This window comes from Opisthocomus hoazin, chromosome 7 (assembly GCF_030867145.1).
Source record: "Opisthocomus hoazin isolate bOpiHoa1 chromosome 7, bOpiHoa1.hap1, whole genome shotgun sequence".
In the NCBI taxonomy this organism is placed as follows: Eukaryota; Metazoa; Chordata; class Aves; order Opisthocomiformes; family Opisthocomidae; genus Opisthocomus; species Opisthocomus hoazin.
In genome coordinates this window covers 58627422-58647080 of record NC_134420.1, presented here as the reverse complement: position 1 = coordinate 58647080, position 19659 = coordinate 58627422, and the positions used below count along the sequence as shown (strand labels likewise).

The 19659-nt window shown below is 38.0% G+C and overlaps 1 protein-coding gene across 2 annotated transcripts in view; it reads left to right on the top strand.

Moving 5' to 3' along the window:
* The window catches only part of ATG2B (autophagy related 2B), a 49712-nt gene extending 36571 nt beyond the window's left edge, over nt 1-13141 (top strand). For both annotated transcript variants that reach the window (XM_075426373.1, XM_075426372.1), the window contains exons 34-42: nt 260-361; nt 1971-2049; nt 2896-3100; nt 4073-4142; nt 5019-5101; nt 5585-5706; nt 5881-6035; nt 7060-7209; nt 8014-13141. In XM_075426373.1, the coding sequence (XP_075282488.1) occupies nt 260-361; nt 1971-2049; nt 2896-3100; nt 4073-4142; nt 5019-5101; nt 5585-5706; nt 5881-6035; nt 7060-7209; nt 8014-8244 (1197 nt within the window). In that variant the 3' untranslated portion in view covers nt 8245-13141. The remainder of the gene's footprint in view (nt 1-259; nt 362-1970; nt 2050-2895; nt 3101-4072; nt 4143-5018; nt 5102-5584; nt 5707-5880; nt 6036-7059; nt 7210-8013) is intronic.
* The last annotated feature ends 6518 nt before the right edge of the window (nt 13142-19659 follow it).

The window sequence follows — 19659 nt, the reverse complement described above, 5'->3', positions numbered from 1 at the left end:
AGAGTTGTAGTTCTATGATATTGTGTAGTCTTACTGGTTGTGGAAGGGATTTCTGAATTTGTTTTTTTGGGTCTTCTTATTTTAATTTTCTTTTGTTTTCTAACATCCGTAGTAAGTTATTTGTTCAATACTAGTTTTATAATTGCTAAGTGGAATCAGATTAATGCAGAAGTTTTGCAGTAAATGTTTTTCCTAGATGTTCTGAGATTCAATAGTTGTTAATGTTACTACTTTTATTCATCTTGTTGCTTTTTTTCAGTTAACAGTTAAAGCATTACATGTCCGTCCGGAGTCTGGCAGATCCCCACAGGAATGTTGTCTACGTGTTTCACTAATGCCACTTCGTCTCAATATTGATCAGGTTGGTTGTGCCAATGCAAAAAATAAAATTTTTATTTATTTAGTGATACTGTTTTTTTTTTTTTTACCAGATACTTGTAACCATCATACACATTTCATGAGGTTGTTTTCTTGATTTCATGCCTTTTTTATTTATGATCAGTCACGCATATCTTTGGATCTGTGTTGCTGCGTTTATATCCATGTCAGAACTTTCTGCTCCAGCTGTTACAGAGACTAGCCTTTTCTTTAATTTAAAAACTAAGAATATCTATAGACCTGGCTGCTCGCTCAATAATAGTAGTTTAGCTCCTGAGACTTCTAATGGTATCTAATGTTTTGTAATCATGGCTTTTAAAAAGCATATCTTTATTCTTGAATGACCTTGCTTTGTTTGTTCATGAAGTGGCTTTTGTGTTTTTAATTGAAAAAAGTTAACCATTAATCCAGAAGCTGTTCACAACATTTTAGTGAAAGATGCTGGACGCTTGAGGACTGCTTCTGTACTCTGAAGGATTTGTTCTTGTTATCAACTGCCGTGGCATGAAGAACAGAAATGGGAGAAATTGTTGTACTTTCTTTAGCAAGCCTTTGTGCAAAGTATTTTTCATATACTCAAGAAACAGCTGGGTTTGGTTTTCTACACCAGTAAGGAAGCTATATATGTGTATTCAAATTTAAAGTGCAGTTATTACACTGTGTTGAGGCATTTCTTGATTAATTTGTCACCTGTAGAGAGATGTGGGTTTTTCAGGAGCACAATTAGGAATTCCATACCTACCTTCTGTTTCCCTCAACACATGTTAGAGACCAGGTTTTCATATGACTGCTAGAAAAATTGAACTCTGTATAGTTTATAACAATTTCATATAGAAGAATAGCATGGAAATATTGCAATCTAGTGAGGAAATATGTTCCCTCTTGATCACTTTTCTAAGTCTTTTATCTTTTGTACCATAAACAAATTTCACTTTTATAGCTTGTGCACAATTAACCACAGCTTTCTTGGAAGCACAGGGCTGCATGCACTCATGTTAGAAATTCTTGTTATTACTACTGAAGCTGTCTGCTTATCAGTTGGAAACAAAAAAAGGAAAAGAAAGTCCACCTTGCATTAATTATAGGATATGCAAGGCAAAAGTGTGATGGATGTGACTGACAAGACATTAATAGCAGAGATATTAAGGACTTTTAATGAAGCAGTGGCGAGATCCAATCTGGAATAATTTGTCTGATATTGGCGGTATTCGGGATGAATATAAACTATATGCGCATACCCTTTTATTGGAAATCAGAGAAAAGTTTATAGCCATTAAAAGACTTGGGTTCTGGAACAGTCTCCAAAGCGAAAATAGAGATGATGAAAACAACCCTGGAGTTTTAAGATAGAGCTAGATAGATTATGTGATCATATTATATGTAGCAGGGGGCAATGACCAAGAGGGTCTTTCTGGCTTCTTTCCTGTATTTCTATGTGGCTTCTGAACTTGTTAAAGGATCAAAAAGAAGAAATGTGTTTTGATTCATATCCATATAGAAATAAAGAGCTGGAATAATAGACAATAGTTTTTTAGATAATTGTGTATTTTTCTTCTTTTTTTAACCTGTTTGTATTTTATTTTTAACATTAGGATGCCTTGTTTTTCCTGAAGGATTTTTTCACTAGCCTCTCTACAGAAGTAGAACTGTTAGTTACTCCAGATCCTGAAGGTATACTTTTCAAATACCTAATATGAAAATGCTTCTTCTTTCTCCTTTAATGCGTGTACATGTCTATAAAGTCACATGTGAATCTCATGTCTGTAAAAGAACTTACATTAGTGACCAAACCCCAACAGTAGTGACTAATTTGTTAGAACACAGAAACTTTGGGTATTTTAGTTTTGTGGGTGTTCTAGTTTTGTATTTTATAAATACCAACAAAGGCATTTGACACTTGGGATCTCCACTGTATAAAAGATTTTGGCAAAATTGAAGCATATTTAATAAGCTCTGAAAAAAATGAGGACGGTATATATAGTATTAGGTGTTATTATTAGATATGACAAATACATTGTTTAATACTTCTTGCTTAAAAGAGCATGTCTGTCTAATAGCTTGAAGTTGTGTAACCCCTAGAAAAAGAAACAGAGTTCAAGATTGTAAATAAGGAGTTAAAGCAGTATTTCTAATCAACTATACCATCTGATGCAAAAAACAGTATATATTAAAAAGCAGATTTCCTCTATTAACTAGATTTGTGAGTTTATTAGCAGCTATACTTGACCTATTTCTGTCGGGATGTCATATGCATAGATAATGAAGTGCTCTGCAATACTGGCATTAAAACTAGATGGATTATTTATGCTGATGCATAAACCTCAACTTCAGATTCCCGTAATAATTTCGATTGATAACTAAGATATTGTCTTACTAAGAGAATCTATTGTCCAGTTAGTAATCCCCAGTAATAAACATTAGAGCTTACTAAGGACACAGTAATTGTATAAACATGATCTTTTTGTAATCACTCTGAAAAATATGAGTCAGTTTATGGTATATAATTTCTTACCGTAGTTAAAAAGTCTCCTGGTGCTGAAGTTATGTGTAGTTTGCCCAGGCATGTCAGCAGTCTTAAGGACCCACGTCCAGTCATTTCTTTCTCATCACATAAACAAGCAAATGAAAATGGTAGCGTGGATTCTATGGATGTGGTTAATGGAGATGACCATCATTTCTTACAAGAAGTGACGTCATACAGTGATCAGCCAGTATTTTTCAGGTAAACTTTTGTTATGAAGTTTCCAGTGACATGCAGCTGTTTTGCTGAATGTTTTAAGGAAAGTGTGAGGATAAACTAGTCAGACCTTATGACTAGGTGAATTTTTTTGTTTGTTTATTGACAGATTGTGGGAATCAAATACATTTTTTTCTGTCCCTGGAAAGTAACTAATGATTTTTTTTATTGACTTTTGCACACTACTGTGCACAAGAAAATAAAATTAATTAAAGCTCTGCCTTGTACAGAACCAGTGATGAGATGTTTTACAAAGAAATAAAAAGAGCAGTCTTTGTACTCTTATGGCTAACAATGTAAGTTAGATCTAATATAAACAGATATGAGAGTATATAAAGGAAAGGGGTATCATGGGGGAAGTACGAGATTAACATATCATGAGAGAAAATCTAATGTAGTCCTGACTGGAAAGCGATTATAAAAATTGCGTCTTGTTGTGCAGAAGGTTTTTCTTGTGTGTTCATATCAGAAGTGCCTCTAACAACAAATGTGTACTTTGATATGTAGTGCAGAGCCAAATTATGAGAGAATGACTGTGGTTCTATTTCATCACATACATCACCAACAGAGTTTTTAATACGTTTCAGGTGCAGAGCTGGATTTTGCCCAGAGAAGCATCGTTAGCCATACTTTTTAATTTTGTAACTGAAATTCATGCTGTGAAAATTGAGGGAAGATGTTCACCTGCAGGATTAGTAGCACATTTGCAGGACTGTTGAATTTATTATAAATGCTAACCTTGACTAGATGTTAATAAAACAAGAAAAGCTGAATTTGCCACTGTGTTTTGTACACTTTTTCTGAAGTACTAACATGGCAACTAGAGGATTTGTGGTTTACAGGAGTGGGTGTGGCATCCTATTCTAGGAGGATGGGAAGCCATGGGTTTCTTTTTGGAGGGATAATTTTATTTCCTTTTCATGTTTCTCACTGTAAAATTTCCTTTGTATATCCCAGAGAATTTCGTTTTACATCAGAAGTTCCAATACGGCTTGATTACCATGGCAAGCATGTATCAATGGATCAGGTTTGTGGATAATGCTGATGCTGTAGAACAAAAAAATTGATGTGGTTTATTGTAGTGTTGTGCCCCTGCCATGAGTTGGGGTATATTTTTATTCTCCCTACTCATTATTGTCGTGATCTTAATATGAAAACTAGGGGGGTGGGTTCTCCAGGTATGATTAACTCAGAATGAGACTTGAAAGTCACATGTATCAACTCAGTGACTCAGTGACTGCCCCTCAAAGGATGATACCACTATCCGATGCCAGAATTATGCATTTTATTTTCTTCCTCATTAACACCAGAATAAAGTAATTTTTTTTTTTTTTCTCCTTGTTTTCTTCCGTTGCAGTCTAGTAATGTATGGTCTTCAGTAGCAATGGCAGAATCTATTGCAGATTAAAAAAATGCTCATAGTTCTTTTTTAAATCTGTTTTGGTTATTATACTGAGTCTACAGAACAGATTTGTACACAACCAGATTTTACTCTGTCGTGGCAGATGAGTAAGAAAGTATGGACAAGTAAAAGCAGTAACTTCTTGAATTTGCACTGCTGCCAAAGAAATCAAAACGTGAAATAGCAACTTTAAAATGCCTGGAACACACTAATGCCTAGCTGTGTAATGCTATGTAATTTGTTATATCTTAATATTTCTGAAGAAGCCCTCCTGTATCCAGAAGTTTTGCTTATAGTAGCTGATTGAAACAGATTCCATCTTCTGCAAGCTTTGGTGTAACATAATTCATAGCAGTGTAATATTTACCATTTGGGAACCTGGGGGAGAATCAGTTTAGACAGAAATACCTGAAATAAGAGTTGAGATGGTGAAATTATTTCTCACATACAGATTGTACAGGATGAATGAACCTATGTGACAACAAAATGTTTCACTTACAGGGGACACTAGCTGGTATTCTTATTGGGCTTGCTCAGTTAAACTGCTCAGAACTAAAGCTGAAGAGACTTTGTTACAGACATGGGTAAGTTTATCAAATTGTAAATTAACATTAGTATTGCAAATTGAACAAGTTTATGGTGAATAACTGAATGTAGGAAGCAAAAAGCAAATTCTCTGATAAGAGGCACTTATAAAATCCAAGACATTCTTTGATTTTACAGATATTTCTTAATTCTAGGTTTTGTCAAATATATAGCGTTCAAGAACAACATTTATTTTCAGGACAGTATGTAATATATGTGCTAGTCTTGGTGCTAAGCTCTGTTAATTTTAATTGTATGTTTATTTCCTATTGAACCGGATGTGATTATGCAGTCTTGAACTTCGTTTCATGAAGCGCGTACACGTGAAATGCTTAGGTTAGCCAACAGCAACGAAAGATGACACTTGGAAACAGCTTTCCTTTTGTTTAAATGACATCTTTGTTTACTTCAATGAATAATCCATTTGTCTTATTAAGAAATGTATGGTTTTTAAAAAATACTAATAATTTTACTTGCTTCAGTTTATTAGGTGTGGATAAATTGTTTTCCTATGCCATCAGTGAATGGCTTAATGATATAAAGAAAAACCAGCTACCCGGAATTTTGGGAGGAGTAGGTCCTATGCATTCGCTAGTGCAGTTAGGTAAGTTAATTCTTATTTCTATTCAGGCACACCTGGCAGTTGTTTTAAACAAATACACAAAACTCAACAAAAAACCCCACAAACAATGTTGACACTTGTTTTCACTTCCTCTCAAGGCATTATGCTTACCTAAGAGAACTTTCTAACTATGGTGTGTTCTGTCTTCATTTTCAGTCCAAGGTCTGAAAGACTTGGTGTGGTTACCGATAGAGCAGTACCGAAAGGATGGCCGTATTGTAAGAGGCTTTCAAAGAGGAGCAGCTTCTTTTGGTACTTCCACTGCAATGGCAGCACTGGAGCTAACAAACAGAATGGTTCAGACTATACAGGTACAGTGTATTACTTATGCAGTTAGACATAAAGTGAGAAGTGTTGCTAGTAAATGCTCTATATTAAGCTAATATCTTAGTGCTGTATATTTAAGGTCGGGAGCATGTCTTAAAAAAAAAAAAAAAAGGCGGCTGTATAAAGAGGAAAGCAGAGACTGGGCAAAGCTTGCAGCGATCTGAGGTGACGTCAAATGCAATGGTTAGAAAATAGTGTTAAAATATTGCTGAATGCCCAAGCTGTTAGATGTTTCTTAATGTCTTTAATGTATTACAATGTACAGTTTAATACTAAAATACTCACCTGCACTAAAAAATCACTGATACTGAGAAAGGTAAGTTCTTCGCATATGTGTATTTTCCAGTAATAGATTCTTAACTTTTTTTAAAATGTCAGCTTATATTTGCAAAACAACATAAACCCAAACAAAACTAACCAACCAAAAAAAAATTCTCAAAACCAATACTAATTGTGTTGATGTACATGAAGTCTGTAAAGCTTTTTGGATTTAACCCTCAAATAATATTGGATTAAAGTGTTAATAAATTTATGTTACTTAATGTAAAATACATAACGAAAATACACTTTACTACCTAATTTTGCAAAAATTGCAGATGTGCCAAAGCTTGAACGTACATAGTAGAAAACCAGTGGTATTATTCACGAGTGGAATTACATGTATGCATGTGTGTTTGTAAGAAAAAAAATACCGTTGATCAAATGTTTCAGTCTCTATCTTAAGCATTTTGTGCAAATTAGAGGATGCCTTTGAAGGAATGCAGTTGGGTGGGGGAACCCCTACCAAAACCTACAACATTCGTTCTCTGATTATGCAACTTAATATATATAGTTACAGCTGCACCCATTCCTGAAGTTCTTGTACAAAACCGTAATCTGATGTAAATTAATATTATTTGTGGATTTAAAATTATTTTATTTCAATTATGTCACCCTGTTAGTAGTTTAAATTTGTGATCTGATGCTATAAGGCTTCTTAAATATTTTCCATTCGCTCCTGATCTTCAGGCAGCCGCAGAAACTGCATATGACATGGTATCACCAGGGCCTACTTTTATTGAAGCAAAAAAGATTAAACGATTCCCTCGCCATCGGTTAGCTCATCAGCCAGTAGACCTGCGGGAAGGAGTAGCCAAAGCATACAGCGTAGTAAAAGAGGTGAGTGCAAAAGTAATTGTCCTTAACCAAACTTTAGAATGACTGCCTAAGACAGCAAATAAAATATCAAATGTTAGTTTAAGCTAATAAATGAAGAGGGTGATTTAAGTTTTGAACAACTCTCTTCATCGGTAATGTTAAACCAACAGAAACCTTGCATGGAAAAATCAGAGAAGCAGAAATAAACTAACATGTTAGATGAGCGTGAATAAGACTTCAGTGTTCTACAGTTGTGAGGGTTTACAGTTACTCTGAGACCTGTAAACCTGATTTCCTACCCGGCGTCGTCCGTCCTCCCCTTCCCCACTCAGCCACCCCATCCCAGTTACTGTTAATTCTGAGGTTGTTAGAGTTTAAGCATAATGCTGGATTTAAAACAAGTGAAAGCTCTCATTACCATGACAGTATATTAACAATTAGAATGCTGACCTGTTTTTATTGTACTTTTTGTTTTGTACTTTGAGTTAGTTGCACCTGATACCTCGTCTAGGAAGTTAGGTCTTAGCTGGGGAGTTTTCAGTGAATTTTGTCACTTTTAATAACTCACAGTACCCCACAGGTTCTTCCCTTATGCACAAGAAGTGTCACCAGAAGTTACATGAAATAATTTCGTGTGTGTTCATAGTAGCAGTATTTTAAGACTCATTAGAATAATTAAATCATATTTGTATCAGTATAGTTATGCTACAGTTGTAATACAAATCACAAAGAAGATAAATGCTGAGCAGTTTTAAGTTTCCCATAAAATTAGGAGAGGTTGCTTTTTCTTTTTCAGTGTAACTAATTTCTTTTAATTTCTCGAAGGGGATTACGGACACAGCCCAAACCATCTATGAGACTGCTGCTCGTGAGCATGAAAACAGAGGAGTAACTGGGGCAGTAGGAGGAGTCCTCCGCCAAATTCCACCAACTGTGGTGAAACCTTTCATTGTTGCAACAGAGGCAACCTCAAATGTTCTAGGTGGAATGAGAAACCAGATCAGACCAGATGTGCGTCAAGAAGAGTCTCAGAAGTGGCGCCTTGGGGAGGATTGAGATTATAAACCTGGCTCAGCAGGCAGGTAACAAGGCTGGAAATGCAGAAGATCGTCCTATTGGCAGCTTTAGGTGGAGCTCACTTTGTTTTGTCATGCTCACCTCAGGAACAAATTAGGTTTTCAACTACTATTAGCAAAACATCCAACCAAAAATATTTATGAAGTGAAAAGCGAAGTGGTACTTGCTTATGCTGTGTGTTACCAATACATTTGGAAGATAGTGCCAAACATAGTGAAGCATGTGCTGCCAGCTCAGAGACATGCTTGCTCCATTCTGTTTACCATATTTTTCTTGGCAGATTTAACATCTGAAGCAGTAGCCTGTATGGTGAAACTGTACTTTAAAGATGATTTCTGAGCATAGTCAAAGAACTCCCTTCAATAAAGGGCTCTGCAGATGCTCTTCACCGACTGAAGGATAAACGCTTTCATTTTGGACACAAGACATGATGACGATACGATATGGAAGCAGATCAGATAATATTGTTTAGTGATTGTAAGCATCACTTTTAGCGTGGCACTTACAGCAAGGGCAAGCTTGATAACAGTTCAGAATTTAGATTCAGTGTTGATACACCTGTGAGCAGGATTTGTTCCTAAATATTAAATACCTACATCTGTGGGTCTTTGAAGAACCTGAATGTTGCAGAAATGTTCTGTTTTGTTGCACTTTAAAGAATATGGCCTGTATATTGTGCTTTTTTATAGTGTGAATAAAATGTAATGTGCATTATCCTTTGTGTGGTTTAGAAGCTTACACAAATTATTGAAAAGAGCATCATTTGATGATGATCCTACAGAAAAGTGTCTTAAATCTGTTTAAACTACTCTTTATATGTAAAACCACTTTTGTCTTCTGTTACACTAATTACAATGCTAAAAATAACTTCTTCAGGAAAACAGCAGTTGAATATTATTGTGGCCAATAATTCTTTATAAGAATGAGAAATCCGAAGTAAAGAAAAAACAAATTATGTCATAATTTCAGAGTTAAAATTCTATACTGACTTTAATTTAGTAATCTGCTTTTATTTAAAGTTAATCTTGTTGCAAAGTTGCTGCTCTCAGAAGATAATTTAAATTGTGCATTGTCAGTTATTTGGCAATGAGTACTGGGATCATTTGATTTGAGCTGGGTATGGGTAAGAGGATTTAAAAACAAAAAAAACACACAAAACTTCAAAAATTGAAGTTGGTACTGACATTGTGGACGGTTTAATAGGTGACCAGGGTTTCCACAGAGCTTTGTTAAGCAACTGACATTGTGCCATTTCTGGGCAGTTAAAAGGCTCGGCACTAGCTGTGCAGGAATAAAGGTGTTTTCCTTGGATTAACAAAAACTGCAGGATAAAAACTAAAGATTATTTAGACTAGAAAAATACTAATTTTTAATTTCAACACGTAACGCTTTGAATGACTTGCCAGAATGTAAGTTTGTCATAGTCCTGTGCTTGTCATAAATAGAAATCCTGCAAATAAGCTGAGTGGAAAATCTCCACTGAAAGAGGGACATCAGGTGTTTTTGATCAGAGTTCAGTCTCTAAGGGCGACGAGGAAGTAGTTTCCCTCACTTTTATTTAATACCTGCCTCTAGCAAAAACTTTATTGATGGGCCTTACATGAGAAATAGGAGTATATGAAGGAAAATAGTTACTTCTTATTCATTCTGTTATTATATTAGCTATTCCTGAACACCAAAGAATCTGGCTGGAGGGTAAATGATTTGAAAATCTCCCCTCTGCTAGGAAGACTTCTGCAGTCTGCTTTATTAATTTTTGTAAAATAAAACTCCAGTTACAATAATTCTTGCATTGGGTGACAGATGGTATTACAAAGTTTTGTTTTCACTCACTGGAATCATCTAAGTTATGGTACTCTTTGAAGGCCTGGTTATTCCAGTTAAATCTGTAAGCAGAAAGAGATTCTTCTGAGAAGACACACACCTGTGGATTTAATAACATGGAATGTTTTCTGATGTAAAAATACTTGCTGCAGTTCATACTTCTGTGCAGTAATTAGAGCTCTGCTTTAATGAGAGCTCAAAAGTTGAGTGTTTTGCACAGGAGTGAGTTCCATGTTTGCACTTTGACGCCTCCTGAATGCCTTCTTAGCAAGTGGTGATGAGTCAGTACAAGTAAGTAGCAATGCATCATTTTCATTTGCAGTTAGCATACTATGTAATGTCAGCTGGCCCAGTTAATCCAGTTAATTGGAATATACTGTAGATTCTTTTCCTTTTTGATGTTACGGAAAAAGAGCAGTGGCATTTTGGTGTTCATGTCATTCTCAATTCTGTCATGATCTGATTGTACTGCAATGCTATTGGAATATATATTTTTATATGAGGGCATGCTGTCAAGGTAAAACTTTTAGGGAGTGTCTCATTGTCAGCAATACAGATTGTACAAATTTATTAAACTTCACTTTTCACTATGTAAACCCTTGCATTTACTGCTTGCACTTTATTGAGTCTTTTCAGTGAAATTGATTTCAACTTTTTTCCAACATTTTATTTTTACAAGCAGTTTAATTCTTGAATGTGTGTTCTGCACTGTTTTTCAGTTGTAACACGATCTTACAGTGTTTGAAATGTTTAAAGAAGAACCCAAAACCACAAAACTCACCACACTAGTCTTTACATTAGGACCTTGTTTTCAAAATCTGTCTTGCATGAAGTGGTTTGTGTTTTAAATAAAAAAATATAGATCATGTATCAGAAGGGATTCATCAAATGCTCTGTTCAATACGGTGAGAATTTTCAAGTACTTAAAAATACACAATATGAGATTTGACTCTGGACGTATTTCCTGGAAATGGAAGCCTATGGATACATTACTGTATTCTCTGTTAGCACAAGATCTGCAAAAATATTGTTGTACTTGAATTTTCCACTGAAATCAGTTGGCTATAGGCACTAGCACTTGTCATATTTGTAGTGGGTGTAAACTGGCACAGTCCATGTTTAATGTTCCACTTCTCCAGTGTTGAACTGACTGACACTACTACTGCTACTACTATTAGTCCGATACTGTCCTGATAGAGAGAACTGCCATCCTGGGTTTTCCTCAGCATCCTGGCACTTCAAGTAATACAGTGGTGAATGCCTGGGACATACCTGAACAAAGGCAGCATCTTCTGAAAAAAACAAAACCAATACTTCATAAGAATTGCAGAAGTGACGGAGAGCAACAAATCGTCACACCTCACAGAATGACAGAATCATAGAATGGTAGGGATTGGAAGGGACCTCTGTGCCGAAGCAGGGTCACCTACAGCAGGCTGCACAGGACCTTGTCCAGGCGGGTATTGAATATCTCCAGAGAAGGGAGACTCCACAACCTCCCTGGGCAGCCTGTTCCAGTGCTCCGTCACCCTCAGAGGGAAGAAGTTCTTCCTCATGTTCAGACGGAACTTCCTGTGCTTCAGTTTGTGCCCATTGCCCCTTGTCCTGTCGCTGGACACTACTGAAAAGAGCTTGGCCCCATCCTCCTGACACCCACCCTTCAGGTATTTATAAGCATTTATAAGGTCCTCTCTCAGCCTTCTCCATGCTGAACAAGCCCATCTCCCTCAGCCTCTCGTCACAGGAGAGATGCTCCAGTCCCCTCACCATCCTCGTAGCCCTCCGCTGGACTCTCTCCAGTAGCTCCTCATCTTTCTTGAACTGGGGAGCCCAGAACTGGACGCAGTACTCCAGATGGGGCCTCACTAGGGCACCTGTGCAAAGGCATCTTCCATTTTCTTTCCAGTATCAGCTGACAGTTCCTAAACACCAGGGCTGTATAGCAATGCAGTGTACCCTATGTGTCTTGCCTAATGATAAGTGTTGTGTCAGTCACCAGTGAGTTCATAGGTGCTTAAGGGATGTGTTGGATTTTATTTTCTCATGAAGTGGCTGATTGTGAACATACATTGCTTGCTTTCATTTACAGTTGCTTGAGTTGCCAAGAATGGTTTCTTAGTAAACCAAAAAGCTGTTAAATGGTTCTGAACGAGACACTCCTACGGAACATGATCCATATACCTGCAAATGTGATACTGATTTTACTTTAAATATTGAAATGTATACATTGTCTAAAACTGAAATCTAATCATTTGTTTAGAGTAGTTAAATGCTTCTGAATCTTTTAAATATCCTAAATCTCGCAGCACTATAAGCTTTGTCAGGAAAGGTGTGGATATGTGATACTGATTTTACTTTAAATATTGAAATGTATACATTTTGTAAAACTGAAATCTAATAATTTGTTTAGAGTAGTTAAATGCTTCTGAATCTTTTAAATATCCTACATCTCACAGCACTATAAGCTTTGTCAGGAAAGCTGTTGGTATCTAAGTCAGTCTGAATCCCTTGTGTGCATAGTTCTCTCAGTCTCCAGGCCTCGTGATTTAAGCTTCTGACAACTGTTTTAAGTTGCTCTACGTTGCTGAATCTTGTTTACAATTAAAAAATTAGATGTTACAAATGAAGTATATAAATAAAAATCATGCATTTGTACTGAATTTCTAAATAGTAAGGCAGCTCAGACAGAAACACAGCAATTTATGTGTATATGTTTGTGTACATTTTTTACATTTTTGCATTTATGGTAGCTTTGTGGCATTGTTTGTATAAAGTTTGCTAGTGTAAAGAATATGAGCTCATTAAATAGCAACCACTGTTGAAGGGAATTGACTATTTCAACTTGAGTTACTTTGCTTAAAGTTTTTGTCCCCTCAGTATGTCTTTGAGAATTATTTTTTACCATAATTTATATGGCAGTAAAAGTGTATATTTTAGCTTATTAAAATGCTGAAAGGCCTGAGTTCAAATAGGTTGTCCTGTTAAATATGTTTAATGGATAAAACACAAATTTGTAACAATACGTGAATAAATATCTTAATTTGTTCCTTGAGTTGGTTTTCACTACCTATGAATATAATTAATATAGAAAAGTTTCCAAAAATTTTCATTTTTATACTAAAAAAAAGCTTTAAAATTGCATGGCTGTCAAAAGCTAGGAAATAAATTAACCTTGCTGATACAGCTTTAACCCACCTCTGTTGTGCATCAGCAAAGTGCTCTTTAACTGTGTGATCACATACTGTGTCCCCCATAGGGCTGTTGCCACATTTAGTTACCGAGTATGTATTTCTTACCTCCCTGTTCAGTGGAGATTTTAAAGCTTGGTTAGCTTCCAAACCCTGTGAAGAATGTCAAGTCATTAATTCCTTTCAGGATGCTGGTGTGATGCCCACTTCACAGGCATTGAGTTAGGAGCATCTAAAAAGAGATGTTAGGTGTCTGAGTGCTGGCTAGTATTGAATACTGGTGGCAGTGCCAGATCCCTGAATGAGAGACAGACGGGTACAAAGAAGTTTCTACTGTGTTTTGTAATATTCTTATAGCTTAGGAAAAAAATAAAAAGTCGCTGTATAATGCCTGGTAACTATTCTGTCAAACAGTAGCACTTCACTGAAGAAGGAAGCTGACTCCCACCCCATGCAGCTCCTCCTCCCCCTTTTTTAAGCCACACTTCATGTGAATCAATTTATTTCAGTATTTCTATTTAAAAGCTTGCTGTTTATTTAAGGAAGTTCTGTATAAACAGAATGAGAGGGACTGAGGTTTTTTTTTCCTCTGCAAGCAAGGTGGACAGGTTTCTTCTCAGCTTTTCGAAACATTGCTCATAGAAGTGATCAAGGATATTTGTACGAATGCTGTGCTGAGGGGAAATGTGTACCACAGAAGGCAAATAGGGAACAGATTGGAATTAGTCATTGATCATCACAGGAAAGTATGAAAAATTACAGGAATTTATTTCACTTGTTCCCAGTGCTTGCTTTCGTAGATCAAAAGTGATAAAGTTGCAAATTCTTCTGATGTGCAGTGTGTGCTTCCCTGGATTTTTGGGAGTCACCTGTCATTTGAAAGAAAACAATTATATGAAAACTACCATAAGTGTTGGTGGTTCGCTGAATTTCAGTCTGCTGTAATTCAAGTTTGTATCCGCATGGCCAGAATGCCAGGCTTCGTTTTGCTCAGATGAGCCCCAGGGCGATGATACAGGATGACACAAGCTGGAATCGCAACCCAAGGAAGGAGTCAAAGAAGCTCTATTCTTCTGCATGATACTAAGGCATACCAAGGCTACTCCTGATGTCTCCAGGTTAGCCGAATAGCGGAGGAGACTGAGACTTCACAGCCTGTGCTGCGCCAGCTAACTGAGAATTTATGGAAAGCTACCAGTATGACATGCTAACCTGGATCAACGTTAGCTGGTGTCCTTAAACTGCTTTCCTAGGTGAGGATGACCCAGGCTCAAGTGTTCTGGTTTTTTTCCCTTCCTGTTAGTTATTTTTCTTAACAACCTTTCAAACGTGATATTAAGTGATGTTCTTTTCTGCCAATTCATATTTCTAGCAAATAATGTTTTAAGCCATCTGGTATTATCATAAATTATATAAGACTTCATAAAGCTGCCTTTTCTTGGCAGATAAACTGAAGTTTCAAAGCTGTTTTGTTCTGAATTGGAGTGATTAGATGAAAGCAGAGTTCACTGAAGGGCAACAATGAAGGATTTACGGCCCCACAGGCAAGGAACAAGTTCAGGCTCCTTAGATGTTTGTCATGAGGATTTGTGAGATGGCTATATGTAGTGTAATTCTGTTCTCAGGCTCTCATTTGTGTATCTAATTATTTGCTCTGTTGTTGGTTTCATTCTGTAGTAGGACCGTGAGTGTCAAATTTGGCTCTTGCAGGCCAAGAGTGGAAGCCTCCAGGGAGGGGAAGAGATATGTACTGCTGCAAGCAGGAGGGAGTTACATCACTCTGGGGGATATGGACTGCCTGGGCCTCAGCACGGAACTCGGTAAAATGGGACTTGGTCCATTGTAGCTCTTGGACACAAATATAAAATGAGGAACAATACGCAGCAGCTTTCAGCTGTCTCGGTAAGAAAGCTTTAGCTTTTGCCTTTAGACTTTAACACTTAGCAGTTGTTTGGCACTGAAGTTCTGCTGGTGGTTCCAACAACTCCATGAATCTCACAACACTTCCTTCCTTTTTTACTTTTACCTCTTCTGTCTGTTCAGTTTGAAAACTCTTCCCACGGTGTCTACACCACAGTCTGAGGAAGGCTTACGGCTCTTTGTAAGTGAAAGGAGTAGTGAGTTTGAGGGCGTGTGACAACACCGCGCTGTTCATTGTAACACTGGCACTTCTTGGCCACCTGGCAGGTCGGGAGACTGGAAGAGGTGCAGGTGTCGTGTGCTGAACCCTGAAAGAAGAAACACCACAGGGTGTGCTCTGAGAGTGCTGGTAAGACCGTGGCACGGGTATTTCTAGGTGTGTGTTTTGCTGTGACCAGTATTGTACAGGTCTGGATCCAGTGCAGCTGATGGAAATCCAGACAGCGCGTGGACCTGGCAGCGATAGATACCTGTGGGTGAAGGTGTGTGTGTGTCAGACGTGTGTGCACACACTTGGTACTATGGATGGAAAAGTAATTAAAAAGCAAAGTATGATATGAGAGAATGGAAATAGTAGTGCTTAATTATAGAAACGGGTTCTTTATACAGATACAAGTCTTTAGGAAATACAATTCCTGGTATCATTTATCTCCTTAGTAATGTTTAACAGATCTGAAAAGTTTCCTGGAATTATTCAATAAAACAAAATGCTTCACCATCATTATGGCGTGTGCTTGTGTGCTCAGTGCCAGAAGTGTCTTTTTGAGCATTAAAGGTATTTATTTTAAGCATAAGGCTTTCAGTGATAGCTTGAGTTCCGTTTTCTCTTGGCCTTTCAGAGCTGTTTAGTACTTAGTAACGGTATTTGCTCTTTTTGTTCTTTTCCATGTCACTTCTGCCTCCGAGTGCTTACTTTCCTCAGAACAGTCAACAGGCCAAGCGCAGCAGATGTAGATGAGAGGGGAGCAATTGTACCAATTCCATTGGAGGCAAACCCTCTTGACAGCTGCATTTCATTTACACCAGCCGAAAGTATTGTCCCAGGGAACAGCTTTCTGGTTTTACTGTTCTTTCCCAAAAGCTGTAACTTAATGACCTGTCGCCCCTTTTTCCTTCTGCTGACCAGAGGTGATGCCCCTCCAGGTAAATTTGTTAATACAATGGAGTTTGACAATTCATTCGAAAAGAAAAATGACCTCTGAGTTTGAGAAGATCCATTGACATGGGACTGTAAATCGGGCCCTGTCTCTTCACAGTATCCCAGGGATAGTGCAGAAACGACAGGAGGCCGTTACAAAGGAGCGTGTCCCACTGCATTAATCGTTAATGCCTCGACATCATTGCCCGAAGCCTCTCATATCATTTAATGCAAAGATCCACACTGACGTTAAGAGAGAAGGTTTTCAGATGCAATTTTTGTCATAACCATCTTTCCATGTTGTCCTCGGCCTGAATTTTTACTGATGCTGCTTTCTATAAAGTGTGAAGCCACAAGAATAGTTTTTAATAGATATTTATGAAGATGCAGAAAAGGCCAGTAAGGATAATGAATAAAGTTGAGCAGTATTTTTATTGCTGTGTCTGAATTACTTGATCAATACCACTACCCCTGGCGCAATCACTTCAATTTAAACTTGCCATGCAAACAGAAGAAAGAAAAAGTAGATTTTTCAGATTAACGTTGAAGACTTGAAAAATGTTTGAGTGTTGGTTTTTTTTTTCCACTCCACATTTTAAGAGCAGCTATCCAAAGGGGTCCACTGGATCCCTCTCTGTGGTGCTGAGTAATAGCCCTTAACAGTTGTTGCCTTTGCAAAACTCGTCTCTGCAGTGAAGTTAACATGGGGAAAGGACAGTAAAGTGAGCTCATCTGCCCAGACCGACTGCAGAGTTGAGGAGGAGAGCTCTGTGTGTAAGCATCCAACCCTCCTGAGTAAGAGTGGAGACGTTAATTTCCAAAACACAGGCGGTAGTTAGGAAAACAGGGGCTTTTTTGTGCTTCCCCTGTGTTTTGGGGAACCAGCCCTGACTGCTCCCTGCAGCAGGTCCTGGGTCAGGGCCATCAGGTGCAGGGACAGAGGAGCACATGGCTTCCTTCCCATCCGTGACATACTCCTTTCACCCCACTTCCTTCTCTAAAGAGATACCATTTCAGCCTATTTGTGATGAGAGTCGGGGAAGGGGTAACCTGTCAGAGAAAGCTCAGCAAAACAGCAGCTCAGTACACCTGATTTGTACAGTAGAATCCCAATTGAAGGAACATTTTCTCCTGGCTTTTCCCTATTCTTTTTTTTTTTGAAAAAAATAAAAATCTGTTCTCCTCCTGCGTTTTGTATGACTGCTCCATTGCGTAGGAGAACAACCACCCTGGCTTAGCCTGCTGCCACACACTGTGGTGCTGGGACTCGGCTTTTGCGCAGCTGTCTGTGGGTGGCAGGCCAGCCAGCTGTTGGCCCCAGTGAGTTGTACTGCTCATACCTTCTCCCATGTTCTCAGCTGCTGAAAAAAACTCTAGAAGCATATAGCAGAACTGAAAAAATGAAGCTGTGTCCCTGCCTATTTATAGCAAGGGTAAAGTGAGAGTTTGAGGAGAACTGAAAGGGAAGACTCCTTCAAAATCTTTACTGCTTCAAAATTGAAGGACCTGCTTAGATTAAGGCAAAGAACTGGGAGTGTTTTGACAGAGTTTTGTTAGTCTCCAGGGGAACTTCCACATGACTGAGTCTGTTTGCTTTGTTGAAAGCTGTTTCCTTCTTCAGAACACTGTTCTGTTAAAGATCAAGTCCACCATGTTCTACTCCACGTAGAGGATAGCACACAAAGGTCTGCTGGCCTAGGACACAGAAAGTGCTGGATAATCACAATCAGGATCTATGGCTGATGCTAAGGGCGGTGTTAGCTGTTACCATATGTACTTCTAGCTGGGCAAATTTACATCCTCATGTGGACTGTAATTGTGACTATGATAGTGATATTCCAGGAAGTCAAGATATATGTGAAAAAGCAATAGATATTGCACTTTCTGCAGCGATTAAAGGAAATATTTTGTGAGGCTTAGCAACAATTTCTCCAAGTTTTCTTATTTTCGGAGGGGAAGTTTCTAGTTATTCATAATGAAATGCTGGGGTTGAGCCTTCAGAAGAAACCAATCATACTAGCAGGAAATAGTAACAGGAAAGTGGCTGCTACGTAAGAAAATGAAGTGTCTTAGTATATCTGTAGTCTTCCCACAAAGACCATGGGAAGTCACAGCGAATTAATTAGCACTGTTTTCCAAGCCATCCACAAGTAAAGTGATGCATCTTAATATAACCAAGGCCACGTTAACCACCAACAATACATTAGCTCCTCTTTCTATAGAGAAAGTGATTCAAGGCTTATTTAGAAAATACATGTATATCTACATGGCCTCTCAAAGAGTAGTGGTAATTGCTTTGTACTGCAATGTTAAAAATAGTTATATGCATTGTTTAGAATGAAGGGGCTCTGAAAACTGCATTAAGAATATTTGAAAATTGAAAAATTACATTAGTCAAATAACTTGAATCATGGCAATATAGTGCCATGTTGACTTTAGGAGACATTATTCTGTCCATTAATGGAATGCATCAACATGATGCATTTTAGCTGCAGGACTCCCATTCTTATGGTGTGATGCTGATAAAAAGCTTGTGTGACGCTTGGAGGATTCAGGACAGAGTTTTCCTTAGTAAGCTCAGTTCCCTGCAAAGTAGACTCAGGGAGGGAAGATGGTAGAAATGGGATGAGGAAATATTTCTCCTGCTTACCAGCTTTCAGTCTATCCAAAGAACTATCTGGTGTGGCCTTGCTGTCAAAGTTGAGTCCTACACAGCAATGTCCGCTCCAAAAGACATATTGCATGGAGGAATTTGGCAGAAAGTAAACCCCCTTGCTTTCTAACTCTCCTCACCGGAGTGGGAAGCTAGGTGCAGCTAGGTTTAAATTCTGGGTGATATCCAATTTACCACTACCAATCCAGTCGTATTTAATATGTATATTAAACTACCACGATTCTGGATACACTAATAGCGGTCTGCACCTTCAGTCCAGTCGTGCTCATGAACTAGCACAGCCGCGCTTAGGATTCGGTCACGTTCAGTGAGACACTGTGACAACTGGCTACTTAAACAGTGCGGTTTTATTTGTGCAACAGATATATAGGTTTTTTGAATTGCCGGTGATAGTGACTGTCTGCAAGAAAGCACGCGCAAATATGATGTTATTAAGTATAAAACGCGTGAAAAGGTTATAAATAATACAGCCTGGCTATAAACATTAGGGAGTAATTCTCTAGAGAGATTTCTAAGATTCCTGAGAAAAGCGCTTAGCCTACGTCTCACCCAAGGCATCCCAAGGGGAGGAGAAGCACGGCTCAGCCAGTCAGCCGATCCCGGTAGTCAGAGGCAGTCTGAGATGAAGTTTCCCTTGACTTGTTCACGGT